The sequence below is a fragment of the Protomyctophum parallelum genome, assembly GCF_964188405.1.
Source record: "Protomyctophum parallelum genome assembly, chromosome: 8".
Lineage (NCBI taxonomy): Eukaryota > Metazoa > Chordata > Actinopteri > Myctophiformes > Myctophidae > Protomyctophum > Protomyctophum parallelum.
The window spans coordinates 52,392,049-52,408,042 of NC_139703.1; the positions used below are offsets into that span (position 1 = coordinate 52,392,049).

Below are 15,994 nucleotides of genomic sequence, written 5' to 3' on the forward strand. Positions count from 1 at the left end.
TTTACTAACACTAACATTACAAAGATGCTCCAGAACATCGAGATGAACCTGTGTAGTTTATGGCTGCTCCAACAGTAGAGATGATCCTGTGTAGTTTATGGCTGCTCCAACAGTAGAGATGAACCTGTGTAGTTTATGGCTGCTCCAACAGTAGAGATGAACCTGTGTAGTTTATGGCTGCTCCAACAGTAGAGATGATCCTGTGTAGTTTATGGCTGCTCCAACAATAGTGGCAACATAAAAATAAAATAAAACGGAATGTCAAAATCTCCACCGTGGTGGCTGAGACCAGAGCCATTGAGTAATGGTTGAGACAAAGCAGTGAAAGGTCCTGAAAGATACATAATTTCAGTCTTACCCAATACCCAATCTTTCTGTTTTATGAACACAAGGCTGCTGTATTTTATACCTCATACTAAGCATTTAAAGTATGAGGTATAAAGTACAGCAGCCTTGTGTTAATAAAACAGAAATATTTGGTATATTTAACCCCGCAGCTACGTCGAGTCCGCCTACAGGAAATACGTAGGCTGCGACCATGAAACCGCTACAGAATCGGTCTATAGCCCTCTCACTCATTGACATTTACTGCCTCTCCTCTCCTGCACTTTCTCTGACTCAACTGAAGAGCAACTTCATCTGCAGCATCATTCCTCCCTGCAGGGCAGTTGTGTTTTGCAGCGCTGCTTTGCTGTCAGGCAAAAACCGTACGTCCATATTTCAACCTTTTATGTTGTTTGTTTGTTTGTTTGTTTGTTTTTGTTTTTAATGCCAATCTTTAATGCCCCCTGTTTTTAATGCCCCGTAAATAAGTGATCTACAAGCTCACACAATGTGACACATTTTAAATCAGCGATTTTCAATATTTTGAATGATTTTAACGTAAAAGTGGTTACTACATGTCTGTGGGGTTTATTAATCAATGAAAAGTATTAGCCAGAGCTTGTGACTATAAGTATGCACTGGAACAAAGGTTATGTTTTCCATTTCCTGAAAAAGTAACAATTCAATTTCAATTCAATTCCATCTTTATTTCAGTCCCAGCAAGATCCATATCACAATTAAAAAAACAACACATTAAAATGACTTTGGAGATTTGAGGTACGCTTTGAAAGATCCAATCAGATGAGAAAGTGAGTCAACGATGACTCATTGTTGGTGTTCAATGTTTCCTTGAAAAGTAACGCTTTTTTGTTTTGTTTCTAAATAAATTACAACTCATTTATGTTATTTTATATGACATCCTGATGGTGGCGTTGTCGGACATCATTATTGAACCCATTCTGAACGGGAACCCATTTTGGTGTTAGCATCGTGTCGTGCTTTAGCTATTGAAAAATAGCAGATCTACAAGCTCATAGCGCGCCACCGAGTGGCGCGCTACGAGCTTGTAGGTCTGCTATTTTTGAAAAATCGAAGAACGACTGTGACATTTTTAGAATCTGATCTCGGGTCAGAATGGGTTAATCAGACCAGTGTGTGTCCAGTGGAAACCTCGTATGAATCTGATCTCAGGTCAGAATGGGTTGATCAGACCAGTGTGTGTCCAGTGGAAACCTCGTATGAATCTGATCTCAGGTCAGAATGGGTTAAGAGCAAATTCCTTGCCATGGCAGGTTACAATAGTAGTTCTGTGTGTGTGTGTGTGTGTGTGTGTGTGTGTGTGTGTGTGTGTGTGTGTGTGTGTGTGTGTGTGTGCGTGTGCGTGTGCGTGTGCATGTGCGTGCGTGCGTGCGTGCGTGTGTGTGTGTGTGTGTGTGTGTGTGCGTGCGTGCGTGCCTCTCTTACCTCTCGTGATGGGTCGTCGTACTGTAACTGTAGGCTGTTCATAGCTTTAACGATGGCCATGATGGACTGTAAGGTGTTACTGAACACAACAGCTCTGTACTGCTTACGCTCGTCTTCTGAGTATCCTGCTTCATGGATGATCCTGGCAACAACAACAACAACAACAACAGCAACAACATTATTAAACAACATCTCTAAATTACACCAGTTGTAAGACGCCTTAACCCATTCTGACCTGAGATCAGATTCATACGAGGTTTCCACTGGACACACACTGTTCTGATGAACCCATTCTGACCTGAGATCAGATTCTAAAAGTGTCTTTGATTTTTCAAAAATAGCAGACCTACAAGCTCGTATATGAGCTTGTAGATCTGCTATTTTTCAATAGCTAAAGCACATCATAATGCTAACACCAAAATGGGTTCCCGTCTAAAACGCCTTAAGGGTGCAAAGCGACCGCAGGAGCAAGTGGAAGTGAGGTGGGGGGGGGGGGGGGGGGGGAAACCCAGGTCAGCTACACATTTTCCTCGGAAACCCAGACGTTTTTATTTCCAGGGACTGAGCCTTAATTAATGGTACTCTATATACCAAGTGAGCCACCCAGGGCATAAAAGCATAGTTAATGCATAGCAGCAGCCAAACGAATAATAAACGCTATGTATTCAAATAAGCATAATTATAAACTAATCATGAGTATATGGATTATGGATGTTCCTGTTTTTTGTTACAGCGTGGGTGTGTAATCACGAAAGTCACCCCCGAACGGTGGTTTGGGACCCATTTTTGGGTCAAAGACCATTTCTTTATCGGTCACTATACTCAAGTAAAAATCCCAGTTTCTTTTTCTTTTTTTTATCTTTTTCTTGGTTTTTTTTTAGGGCTGTCAATCGATTAAAATATTTAATCTGATTAATCGCATGATTGTCCATAGTTATAACTGTGATTAATCGCAAATTAATCGCATATTTTTTATCCGTTCTAAATATACCTTAAATCAGTGGTTTTCAAGATTTTTCATATCAAGGCCCATTATTTATTCTGCATTTGAGCCACGGAACCACCATTTGATGACATTTAGCCTTCCAGACCCAAACTAAAGAACTGTATTGATGTTGGCCAATGGTGCCATTACGAGAGATAACAGGCCATGTTGATCAAAATAACATGTTTTCTAAGTTTTCTAATTGTGTAGACTTAAATTAACTTAAGTAATGCAGCTGTTTAACAATTATTCAACTCTTCAGTGTAAAATTGCCATGCGTCTCTCTAGCCTGGTTAATAAACCAGACCGAATCAGCCGTTGGCAAAAATTAATTGCCTGCCGGCGGATTACGGTCTGGAGAGGCTCAATTGTACGCCCATTTCCTACACCAGAGAAATGGGGCGGCCAATCGGGACACGGTATGCAATATGGGCGGGCTTTGGTACAGTGACTTTCAACGCTTGAGACCTTTGACTGACAGTAGCTCTGACCAATTGCGTCAAAGAGAAAATGTTTCAACCCGCTCCCCTGGAAATGAAATCCAAGCTGAGCCTCCCCAGACTAATATCCTGCGGTCCGTGCGATATTAGTCTGGTTTATTAACCAGGCTAGCGTCTCTCAACCATTCTGTCAAACTTCACAGTGCGTTAACCGCGCGTTAAAAAAACATAGTGCCGTTAAAAGGATTGTGAGTTAACTAGTTAATAGTGCGTTAACTTTGACAGCCCTAGTTTCTTTTACATTCTTTCCCCTCCCATGTGGGGTCCTTGTTCATGTCAATGTCAACATAATACATTTGTTAATACATAGCAATAGGCACCCCTCTTTTCCCTCCCGTCCACCCATTACTGTACCCACCCACTCTTCCCCAATGCAGAGACAAAATAATAATAATAATAATTACTACATTAAAAGAGGGGGGGGGGGGGGGGGAGAAGAAAAGAGGAAAGGAGGGGGGACTGTGTGTGTGCGCAGCCAGTTTATTGTCATTTATTTATTTAATTTCAAAAGAGAACATAAATAAACCAAAATAAAACATTGTATATACATTTGAAAACAAACAAGACAAATCTAAGAAATGCCATGAACAATAAGATAAATGAAAATAGCCGATGTACAAGTTCAAAGTGATATGTTGTGCGCTTGAAGATCTTGCTATTTTCACTAGTTTGGGCCCCGAGCCAAACGTCTAATCTCTCTTTTGGGAATTCTTTAACATTTTTAGGAAGAATACGGCATCTCTGATCGGGCTGAAACCTTCAGTCCAGGCCAAAACACTACGCTATAAAATAATATGTAGATTAAAAAAATAATAATGATAATGTAATGATATCATTAACCCATTTTGGGGGCGGGAACCCATTTTGGTGTTGGCATCATGTCGTGCTTTAGCTATTGAAAAATAGCAGATCTACAAGCTCATATCGCGCCACCGAGTGGCGCGCTATGAGCTTGTAGGTCTGCTATTTTTAGAATCTGATCTCAGGTCAGAATGAAAACTGTCAGGATGTAGAAGACATTTTTAGAATCTGATCTCAGGTCAGAATGAAAACTGTCAGGATGTAGAAGACATTTTTAGAATCTGATCTCAGGTCAGAATGAAAACTGTCAGGATGTAGAAGACATTTTTAGAATCTGATCTCAGGTCAGAATGAAAACTGTCAGGATGTAGAAGACATTTTTAGAATCTGATCTCAGGTCAGAATGAAAACTGTCAGGATGTAGAAGACATTGTTTAGAATCTGATCTCAGGTCAGAATGAAAACTGTCAGGATGTAGAAGACATTGTTTAGAATCTGATCTCAGGTCAGAATGAAAACTGTCAGGATGTAGAAGACATTTTTAGAATCTGATCTCAGGTCAGAATGAAAACTGTCAGGATGTAGAAGACATTTTTAGAATCTGATCTCAGGTCAGAATGAAAACTGTCAGGATGTAGAAGACATTGTTTAGAATCTGATCTCGGGTCAGAATGAAAACTGTCAGGATGTAGAAGACATTTTTAGAATCTGATCTCAGGTCAGAATGAAAACTGTCAGGATGTAGAAGACATTTTTAGAATCTGATCTCAGGTCAGAATGGGTTAAGAGAAGCGTAGGTACAGAGAGACGGCAGACTGCTGGGTGAACGCTGTCGCTTTGGCATAATGGACCCGTTGGTCAGATCAACATATGGAATGAATTGTGTACTGGCCATATATGGAGCGTGTCTTGAGTGTACAGGGTTTGATGAGGGACAGATAAACATATGGAATGTCAGAACAGGTCAGCTCCATATATGGAGATCTAAGGGTGGCAGCGGCGGGGGGCAGTGTCTTGAATGTACTGTACAGGGTTTGATGAGGGACAGATCAACATATGGAATATCAGAACATGTAGGTCAGCTGTTCATCTGTTAAAGGGATTGTGACATTAAAAAAAAGGTTTTGGAATTGTTCTTATTTTTTTAGGTTTTCTAATCTCAATTGCACCCAAAAAACATGAACTTTTAACATTCAGTAGATTTTCTGTGATCTGGGGGTTTTCTGGCTCAAACAGGTGCTCTGATTTGCCGGCAGTAAGTGACATCACTTACTGCAAATCCCATATAATTATGTCAATGGGATTTGCCAGCAGATGTCACTGTTTCACTGTGTTGCCTGTTTTCATTAAAGGCCCAAAAAACCCCAAAGAAAACTTCAGACCACAGAAAATCCACTGAATGTTCAAAGTTCAGGTTTTTTGGGTGTAATTGAGGTCATAAAACCTAAAAGAAAAAAAGAAAAATAAATGAAAATGAATGTCATAAAACCTTTAATTGCACGGGCTGCATGTCTGTGTGACTCACTTCATCTGCTTGACGATGGTGCTCTTCCCCGACTCCCCAGCACCTGTTGACATAAAACGCACATTTATACACGAGCCGTTCAACGTTCCACTCTTCCCCTATACAGAACTCAACTCTTGCCATGGTTTCCGTTAACCCATTCTGACCTGAGATCAGATTCATACGAGGTTTCCATGCACTGGACACACGCTGGTCTGATTAACCCATTCTGACCTGAGATCAGATTCTAAAAATGTCAGTCGTTCTTCGATTTCTTTTCAAAAAATAGCAGACCTACAAGCTCGTAGCGCGCCACTCGCCACTACGATCTGCTATTTTTCAATAGCTAAAGCATAACATGATGCTAACACCAAAATGGGTCCCCGCCCAGAATGGGTTAAAATGAAAAATAAATAAGCATAACCATGAACCACTATTGGACATGATAATAATAGGTGAACATTCTGCTAGAAAAATAATCAAACATTCGCAGACAATAGCTCATCTAACTCACCGACGCGACACGTGTGCTGGCATGTGTTAGTAATACAGTCCTTTAAAGTATTTTAGAGATAAAATACCCATCAGCATCCTCTGCCCCTCAACCTCTGTAGTACACTTCTGCTTCTCAACATGTGTCTCCAAATAGGACCCTTTTGGGTCTCATAGGCCCCTTTTCCACCGGTTGGTTCCCAATGGGAACCGGTTCAGTTCTTTTCCACCGGTTGGTTCCCAATGGGAACCGGTTCAGTTCTTTTCCACCGGTTGGTTCCCAGTGGGAACCGGTTCAGTTCTTTTCCACCGGTTGGTTCCCAGTGGGAACCGGTTCAGTTCTTTTCCACCGGTTGGTTCCCAGTGGGAACCGGTTCAGTTCTTTTCCACCGGTTGGTTCCCAGTGGGAACCGGTTCAGTTCTTTTCCACCGGTTGGTTCCCAGTGGGAACCGGTTCAGTTCTTTTCCACCGGTTGGTTCCCAGTGGGAACCGGTTCAGTTCTTTTTGGTTTTTAGTCCATGAGCCAGAGCTCCAAAATGTAAACGTTAATTATGAATTGAGTGGGCAAAACCATACCTATATTAGATTGTTATCGCCATGAAACTTCCCCAATTGAGTACTTACACGAAGACAATGATTTATTGTATTACAAAATTTACATTTTTAAATATGCAAATGAGGCATTATGTAGGAAAATAATCAAAAATATGAAAAAGCTACTACTGTGGAAGGGTTATCATGTATTAATTTATGTATTGATCCTATAAACAATTTAATATAGGGTATAGTTTGCCCATCAATGTTGGAGCTCTGGCTCATGGACTAAAAACCAAAAAGAACTGAACCGGTTCCCACTGGGAACCAACCGGTGGAAAAGAACTGAACCGGTTCCCACTGGGAACCAACCGGTGGAAAAGGGGTCTCAGAGTTTACTGTAACTTCGTCAAACCTGGCCACAGTACAGTGCGTCTGCTGCATGGTCAATGCCTTTCAATGAGCATGTATACTGTACGTGTGGAATGACTTTTCGTTCCCACACCCAGAGCAGAATTCATTATGTTTTTGTCACGTGGGCGAGGGGACCGTGTGTGCGCTGCCAGTGAGAAGGGCTGCGTTCATTAACATGAACCGGGGGAAACAAACAATCAGCGCCATGTGCACTTATGAATGCTGGTGGGTTTAGGGTGCACCATGTGCACTTATGAATGCTGGTGGGTTTAGGGTGCACCATGTGCACTTATGAATGCTGGTGGGTTTAGGGTGCACCATGTGCACTTATGAATGCTGGTGGGTTTAGGGTGCACCATGTGCACTTATGAATGCTGGTGGGTTTAGGGTGCACCATGTGCACTTATGAATGCTGGTGGGTTTGGCTTGGTAAATTTAATGGTAAATGGTGCATTTATATAGCGCCTTTATCCAAGGCGCTTTACAGAGATTGTGCATTACATTCACCCATTCACACACACATTCATACACCGATGGCAGCGGAAACCATGCAAGGCACCAACTAGCACATCGGGAGCAATTAGGGGTTCAGTGTCTTGCTCAAGGACACTTCGACAGTAACTCTGGGGGAGCCCGGGTTCGAACTGGCAACCTTACGGTTACCATCCAGGCACTCTACCCCTGAGCCACCGCTTGGTTGGGTTTGGCTTGGGTTTGGCTTGGTTGGGTTTGGCTTGGGTTTGGCTTGGTTGGGTTTGGCTTGGGTTTGGCTTGGTTGGGTTTGGCTTGGGTTTGGCTTGGCTTGGTTGGGTTTGGCTTGGGTTTGGCTTGGTTGGGTTTGGCTTTATGCTGGTGGGTTTATGCTGGTGGGTTTGGGCCCCACCACAAGAACATCTCCTCATTTTAAGCCTAATAATGTTGGCCGGTACTGTACTGTACTGTACGTCACAGAATGTCACAGAGTTCACCCACTTGTGTGAGTCATTCATGCCGCCATGGCGACCCGCCCCTGTCCTGTCTGTCACCTGGCATTAGCTCCAAAGGGCCTTGATCCATTCCACCGCCCATCAGGGGTCAAAGGGTCAAAGGGCCTTGATCCATCCCACCGCCCATCAGGGGACCAACCTGTCACCTTATTCACACACACTCACCTGACTGCCAGCTCTCTCCACAGAAAGGTGAGGTGAGGGGGTGATCTTTTGGTGCCATGCCCAGACATTATCTATCAGGTATACTTGAAGCTATATGTGTGCAGGGAACCTGCCAATGGTGGAGGTGCCATGGGGGGGGCAGCAATCCTGGGAGGAGACGGAGGGGCCTTGTCCCCTCTCCAAATGCCACATTTATCTTGTCTTCCCACCAACCTCGACTTGAACGCGGATAACACTGAGCTAAGTCCTGCCCCATACAGAAACACTGAGCTAAGTCCTGCCCCATACAGAAACACTGAGCTAAGTCCTGCCCCATACAGAAACACTGAGCTAAGTCCTGCCCCATACAGAAACACTGAGCTAAGTCCTGCCCCATACACAAACACTGAGCTAAGTCCTGCCCCATACACAAACACTGAGCTAAGTCCTGCCCCATACAGAAACACTGAGCTAAGTCCTGCCCCATACAGAAACACTGAGCTAAGTCCTGCCCCATACACAAACACTGAGCTAAGTCCTGCCCCATACACAAACACTGAGCTAAGTCCTGCCCCATACAGAAACACTGAGCTAAGTCCTGCCCCATACACAAACACTGAGCTAAGTCCTGCCCCATACAGAAACACTGAGCTAAGTCCTGCCCCATACAGAAACACTGAGCTAAGTCCTGCCCCATACAGAAACACTGAGCTAAGTCCTGCCCCATACAGAAACACTGAGCTAAGTCCTGCCCCATACAGAAACACTGAGCTAAGTCCTGCCCCATACAGAAACACTGAGCTAAGTCCTGCCCCATACAGAAACACTGAGCTAAGTCCTGCCCCATACAGAAACACTGAGCTAAGTCCTGCCCCATACAGAAACACTGAGCTAAGTCCTGCCCCATACAGAAACACTGAGCTAAGTCCTGCCCCATACAGAAACACTGAGCTAAGTCCTGCCCCATACAGAAACACTGAGCTAAGTCCTGCCCCATACACAAACACTGAGCTAAGTCCTGCCCCATACAGAAACACTGAGCTAAGTCCTGCCCCATACACAAACACTGAGCTAAGTCCTGCCCCATACAGAAACACTGAGCTAAGTCCTGCCCCATACACAAACACTGAGCTAAGTCCTGCCCCATACAGAAACACTGAGCTAAGTCCTGCCATATACAGAAACACTGAGCTAAGTCCTGCCCCATACAGAAACACTGAGCTAAGTCCTGCCCCATACAGAAACACTGAGCTAAGTCCTGCCCCATACAGAAACACTGAGCTAAGTCCTGCCCCATACAGAAACACTGAGCTAAGTCCTGCCCCATACAGAAACACTGAGCTAAGTCCTGCCCCATACAGAAACACTGAGCTAAGTCCTGCCCCATACAGAAACACTGAGCTAAGTCCTGCCCCATACAGAAACACTGAGCTAAGTCCTGCCCCATACAGAAACACTGAGCTAAGTCCTGCCCCATACACAAACACTGAGCTAAGTCCTGCCCCATACAGAAACACTGAGCTAAGTCCTGCCCCATACACAAACACTGAGCTAAGTCCTGCCCCATACAGAAACACTGAGCTAAGTCCTGCCCCATACAGAAACACTGAGCTAAGTCCTGCCCCATACAGAAACACTGAGCTAAGTCCTGCCCCATACAGAAACACTGAGCTAAGTCCTGCCCCATACAGAAACACTGAGCTAAGTCCTGCCCCATACACAAACACTGAGCTAAGTCCTGCCCCATACACAAACACTGAGCTAAGTCCTGCCCCATACAGAAACACTGAGCTAAGTCCTGCCCCATACAGAAACACTGAGCTAAGTCCTGCCCCATACAGAAACACTGAGCTAAGTCCTGCCCCATACAGAAACACTGAGCTAAGTCCTGCCCCATACACAAACACTGAGCTAAGTCCTGCCCCATACAGAAACACTGAGCTAAGTCCTGCCCCATACAGAAACACTGAGCTAAGTCCTGCCCCATACAGAAACACTGAGCTAAGTCCTGCCCCATACAGAAACACTGAGCTAAGTCCTGCCCCATACAGAAACACTGAGCTAAGTCCTGCCCCATACACAAACACTGAGCTAAGTCCTGCCCCATACACAAACACTGAGCTAAGTCCTGCCCCATACAGAAACACTGAGCTAAGTCCTGCCCCATACAGAAACACTGAGCTAAGTCCTGCCCCATACAGAAACACTGAGCTAAGTCCTGCCCCATACAGAAACACTGAGCTAAGTCCTGCCCCATACAGAAACACTGAGCTAAGTCCTGCCCCATACAGAAACACTGAGCTAAGTCCTGCCCCATACAGAAACACTGAGCTAAGTCCTGCCCCATACAGAAACACTGAGCTAAGTCCTGCCCCATACACAAACACTGAGCTAAGTCCTGCCCCATACAGAAACACTGAGCTAAGTCCTGCCCCATACAGAAACACTGAGCTAAGTCCTGCCCCATACAGAAACACTGAGCTAAGTCCTGCCCCATACACAAACACTGAGCTAAGTCCTGCCCCATACAGAAACAACTGGCTTCATTTCCAACCAGAGAAGACAGAGCTTTGCGAGAGAAACAAGCAACCAGGTCTATGAAAATAAGCCCAAATTAAGCGACGAGGCCACATGAGCACTTTAAACTATACGTGTATACGTACTGTATTATATTACACACTCACTAGTTTATTTGAAAATAGCAGATCTACAGTACATGCTCACGTGTCTGTCTCAATGCAATGCAGTTGAAGCTTGTACATCTGCAATTTTCAAAATAAATCTAGAAAGAAATGTGGAATATTTAACATATATAATTTAACATCATAACAACACAAATCTACAGGAATCCACTGGCACCACATAATTTCAGATGGGGGTCCGCGGACAAAGATATTTGGGGGTCCTTGGCATGTAAATGTTTGAGAACAGAAAGCAAATCTAAATAAGCAACTATATACTTTACAGATAAACAAGCCCCAAATCACTTGGACTTGGAAACACTAGGTTCCAACTGCCAAGGGGACCGTACCTATGTTCCCTCAGCTCTATGTTCCCTCAGCCTACGACAACCTACCTCCTCCCTCACCCTAACCCTAACCTCCCCCGGGGCAGACACCTAAACCTAACCGCAACCCTCTCCCGACCCGCAGCGCACCTCGGGGCTGACACCTAAACCTAACCGCAACCCTCTCCCGACCCGCAGCGCACCCCCGGGGCAGACACCTAAACCTAACCACAACCCTCTCCCGACCCGCAGCGCACCTCGGGGCTGAGGGAACATACCGCAACCCTCTCCCGACCCGCAGCGCACCCCCGGGGCAGACACCTAAACCTAACCACAACCCTCTCCCGACCCGCAGCGCACCCCCGGGGCAGACACCTAAACCTAACCGCAACCCTCTCCCGACCCGCAGCGCACCTCGGGGCAGACACCTAAACCTAACCACAACCCTCTCCCGACCCGCAGCGCACCTCGGGGCTGAGGGAACATACCGCAACCCTCTCCCGACCCGCAGCGCACCCCCGGGGCAGACACCTAAACCTAACCACAACCCTCTCCCGACCCGCAGCGCACCCTCGGGGCTGAGGGAACATAGGGCTGAGGGAACATAGGTATGACCCCCTGCCAAGAACCTGGATGTTGTCCTGGACAAGTCAACTGTCCTTCAAGGCACACATTGCAGCGGTCGGTCACTCCTGTAACATTTTACACATTATAACATTCAAACGATTAGAGCCTTCCTCAACCAGGAATCAGGCCAGCTCCAACTAGTATGTATAATTTAAAAAAAAACAGAGTAATATGAAAGAAAGATATGTAAACTAAACAGCTGGCAGAGATGGGCAGTATTTGAAATGCATGTATTTGAAATACGTATTTGAAATACTTTTTTGTATTTTGTAATTTGTATTTCGCTGGGATGGAAGATGTATTTTGTATTTAGATACATTTTTTGACCCAGTATTTGTATATTGTATCAAAATACATTTTCAATGTATTTTGCCCAATGTCAGGGCAGCTGGGGTGTGGTCATTTCCGGTGATAAGCTTAGACTTTTCACAGGGGCCAGTTTCAATGTGCAGCCACCTGTAGGTGATCTTTTAGAGCAGTTGTTTTGGGCGCATTCCACATTCTGCTGGCAGAGCAGCAGCATAGGGCCCATTCCACATTCTGCTGGCAGAGCAGCAGCATAGGGCCCATTCCTCATTCTGCTGGCAGAGCAGCAGCATAGGGCCCATTCCTCATTCTGCTGGCAGAGCAGCAGCATAGGGCCCATTCCTCATTCTGCTGGCAGAGCAGCAGCATAGGGCCCATTCCACATTCTGCTGGCAGAGCAGCAGCATAGGGCCCATTCCACATTCTGCTGGCAGAGCAGCAGCATAGGGCCCATTCCACATTCTGCTGGCAGAGCAGCAGCATAGGGCCCATTCCTCATTCTGCTGGCAGAGCAGCAGCATAGGGCCCATTCCACATTCTGCTGGCAGAGCAGCAGCATAGGGCCCATTCCACATTCTGCTGGCAGAGCAGCAGCATAGGGCCCATTCCACATTCTGCTGGCAGAGCAGCAGCAGAGGTATAGGGCCCATTCCACATTCTGCTGGCAGAGCAGCAGCAGAGGCATAGGGCCCATTCCACATTCTGCTGGCAGAGCAGCAGCATAGGGCCCATTCCACATTCTGCTGGCAGAGCAGCAGCAGAGCCAATTTGAATTTGACCCCATTTCTGTGTGGAAACTGGGTTCAGTTCAGTGAGATCAGTGGGGCTTCCTTCTGGTGTTGTGCCCCCAGGGTCTTTTATGCCTTTGAAGTAGTCTGACGAGTAAATGGGTATCTCTGTTTTCTCACGTATCTTGAAGACCAGGCCCATTGCAAGTCAGGTTATCACCCTAACCAACCCCAGGAGTTAAGCCCCGTTCAGACCAAGTCAGGTTATCACCCTAACCCCAGGAGTTAAGCCCCGTTCAGACCAAGTCAGGTTATCACCCTAACCCCAGGAGTTAAGCCCCGTTCACACCAAGTCAGGTTATCACCCTAACCCCAGGAGTTAAGCCCCGTTCAGACCAAGTCAGGTTATCACCCTAACCCCAGGAGTTAAGCCCCGTTCAGACCAAGTCAGGTTATCACCCTAACCCCAGGAGTTAAGCCCCGTTCACACCAAGTCAGGTTATCACCCTAACCCCAGGAGTTAAGCCCCGTTCACACCAAAAGAAGCTGGGAATAAAAGCAAAGCAAAACTCATTTTGACGCAGCTTTTTTTTGTTGAGAAAGTGGGCGTGTACAAGGTACCTGTCACTCAAGCTGCCTGGACTGTCTTTGAGAGAACACAGGCAGTTTTTTTTAGCAGATTGCGCATTTGAAAGACTAAAATGTAAAATAGCGACTGTAGAAAGAAATAATTATATATTTAGTTACATCATAACCTATTTATCGATGAATAAATAATATAATCTTGGTAAACGTAAACGCTCTCCTCTCCCCCTCTCCAGCCAAACCCTCCGGGCATTTTTTTAAATAGCCGCTCTGCATGTGATGTTAATGTTGATTTAGCAAGAGCATACCGTGGAAATACAATCAGGACAGGACAGGTGGGATCAGGGATGTCCACATGCATATCATACAACTGATATAAAGGCTATTCATTATTGATCTCTCTCGCACACACCCTCACACACCCTCACACACACACACACACACACACACACACACACACACACACACACACACACACACACACACACACACACAGGGGGATTGTGTTCTATCTATCTATAAATATAGGCTATCTACTGTCTTTCAACTTTTGCTATGAGGATCATCGATAGGCCTACATGAACGCAATAAACCAATTGAAATGATTCCCTCAAATAAATCTCATCTATATGCGATTGGTTTATCGATTCAGAACGCAGCAAACCAATCACAACACACGGGCAACATATTGCATAAATAGAGGGGGTGCATACAACTGATATATAAAGGCTATTAATTATTTTTTAAAGGTATGATTCACGGTGCCCAAGTTTCAACAATCAACTTACAATGCAGCTACCGACAGACACACACACACACACACACACACACACACACACACACACACACACACACTCACACAAAAGGCAGCGGCCGGGTCCGACACGAAAAAACAACCGGTTGGAACTATATTGTTTAGTTGTTTGTCTATCTATCTATATCTGCTAATTTATCAACCGTGTGTGTGTGTGTGTGCACTGTTTAGTCCACAATCAGCGTCCGCGACGGATAGCGTTCTGGAGTCTCTGGACTTGTCAGTAGTCCATCCGATGAGAACGGGGGGGGGGGGGGGGGGGGGGGTGAATGCAGGATCACTTCTCCCCAGAAAACCGTGCCAATCCACTGGGATACGGAACACAACCTGTTTTCACCGCTTCGACAACTTGTTTCTCATATAAACTTTCATTTCTATCGATAAAATCTGCTATGGTCTTGCCAAATATCCATTCATATTTCATATAGAAGCTAGAAGCAGCTTCTAGAAGCTGAAGCCAGAATCCAGCTTTTAAAAGCTGCTTCAAAGTTAAGTTTTGGGGAGAAAAAAAAAAAGAAACGCAAAAAAAAAAAAGCTGTTAATTCCAAGCTTCAAAACGCAAAAGCTGCTCTGCATAGAGATAACATGGGACCACGAAGCTAAAGCTAATAGCTGCTCTGCATAGAGATAACATGGGACCACGAAGCTAAAGCAGAAGCTAGCTTCTTTGGTCTGAACGGGGCTTAACCCATTCTGACCTGGGATCAGATTCTATAAACGTCTTCTACATCCTGACAGTTTTCTGAAAAAGCTATGTTTCTATGTCAGTCGTTCTTCGAATTTTCAAAAATAGCAGACCTACAAGCTCATATCGCGCCACTCGGTGGCGCGATATGAGCTTGTAGATCTGCTATTTTTCAATAGCTAAAGCACGACATGATGCTAACACCAAAATGGGTTCCCCGTTCAGAATGGGTTAAGTATGCTAGTAGTTACAGTATTTAATTTTTTAGTAGGTATTTATTTATGTATTGTGTACATTATTCATGTTCATATAGTAATTGTGAATACATTAGTTCAGCTACACATCAGACAATTAAGCCACATGACCAAAACTAATGCTAGTGTGATTGTACATTGTCAAAAACATGGTCCTAATGTTCTAATTTAGGTTTGCTTCCACGATGGACGACAAGGTAATTATGCAGGACCTTAATCGCTTTATGTGGCACACGATGCTAAATGAATTCCCATATTGTTCACAGTGAAAGGAAAGCTTAACCCATTCTGACCTGAGGTCAGATTCTAAAAATGTTCTTCTACATCCTGACAGTTTTCTAAAAAAGCCATGTTTCTGTGTCGGTCGTTCTTCGATGTTTCAAAAAATACCAGACCTACAAACTCATAGCGCGCCACTCGGTGGCGCGCTATGAGCTTGTAGATCTGCTATTTTTCAATAGCTAAAGCATAACGTAATGCTGACACCAAAAGGGGTTAACTATCAAGAGGCCAGAGCGACAGACGAGTCACTACTGTGTGGACACATGATTAGTGGTTCTAATGAGGACATGAATGTGATTTCTAGGAGCAGGTTTAACAGCTGGATGCACTAGTGCTTGTCTTTGTTTACACATGCACCGTCGAGGTTGAATTTACTTGGCAGAGCACAAGACATGAACCCTAGTGTCCTTATTCTGTGTGTGTGTGTGTGTGTGTGTGTGTGTGTGTGTGTGTGTGTGTGTGTGTGTGTGTGTGTGTGTGTGTGTGTGCGTGTGCGTGCGCGTGCGTAATCTACAAGCTCTCACTACTTACTGAACTAGATCCTTAAAAAAAGTCAA

General features: G+C 44.9%; 1 protein-coding gene across 1 annotated transcript in view; it reads right to left on the reverse strand.

Annotated features, from left to right (window-relative positions):
* The window catches only part of LOC310863096 (guanine nucleotide-binding protein G(i) subunit alpha-2-like), a gene marked incomplete at both ends in the record, with an annotated part of 142,917 nt that overhangs the window by 37,851 nt on the left and 89,072 nt on the right, over positions 1–15,994 (reverse strand). Inside the window, 2 exons of the mRNA XM_083771219.1 lie at positions 1,789–1,930; positions 5,600–5,642. Coding sequence (XP_083627345.1) covers positions 1,789–1,930; positions 5,600–5,642 — 185 coding nt within the window. The remainder of the gene's footprint in view (positions 1–1,788; positions 1,931–5,599; positions 5,643–15,994) is intronic.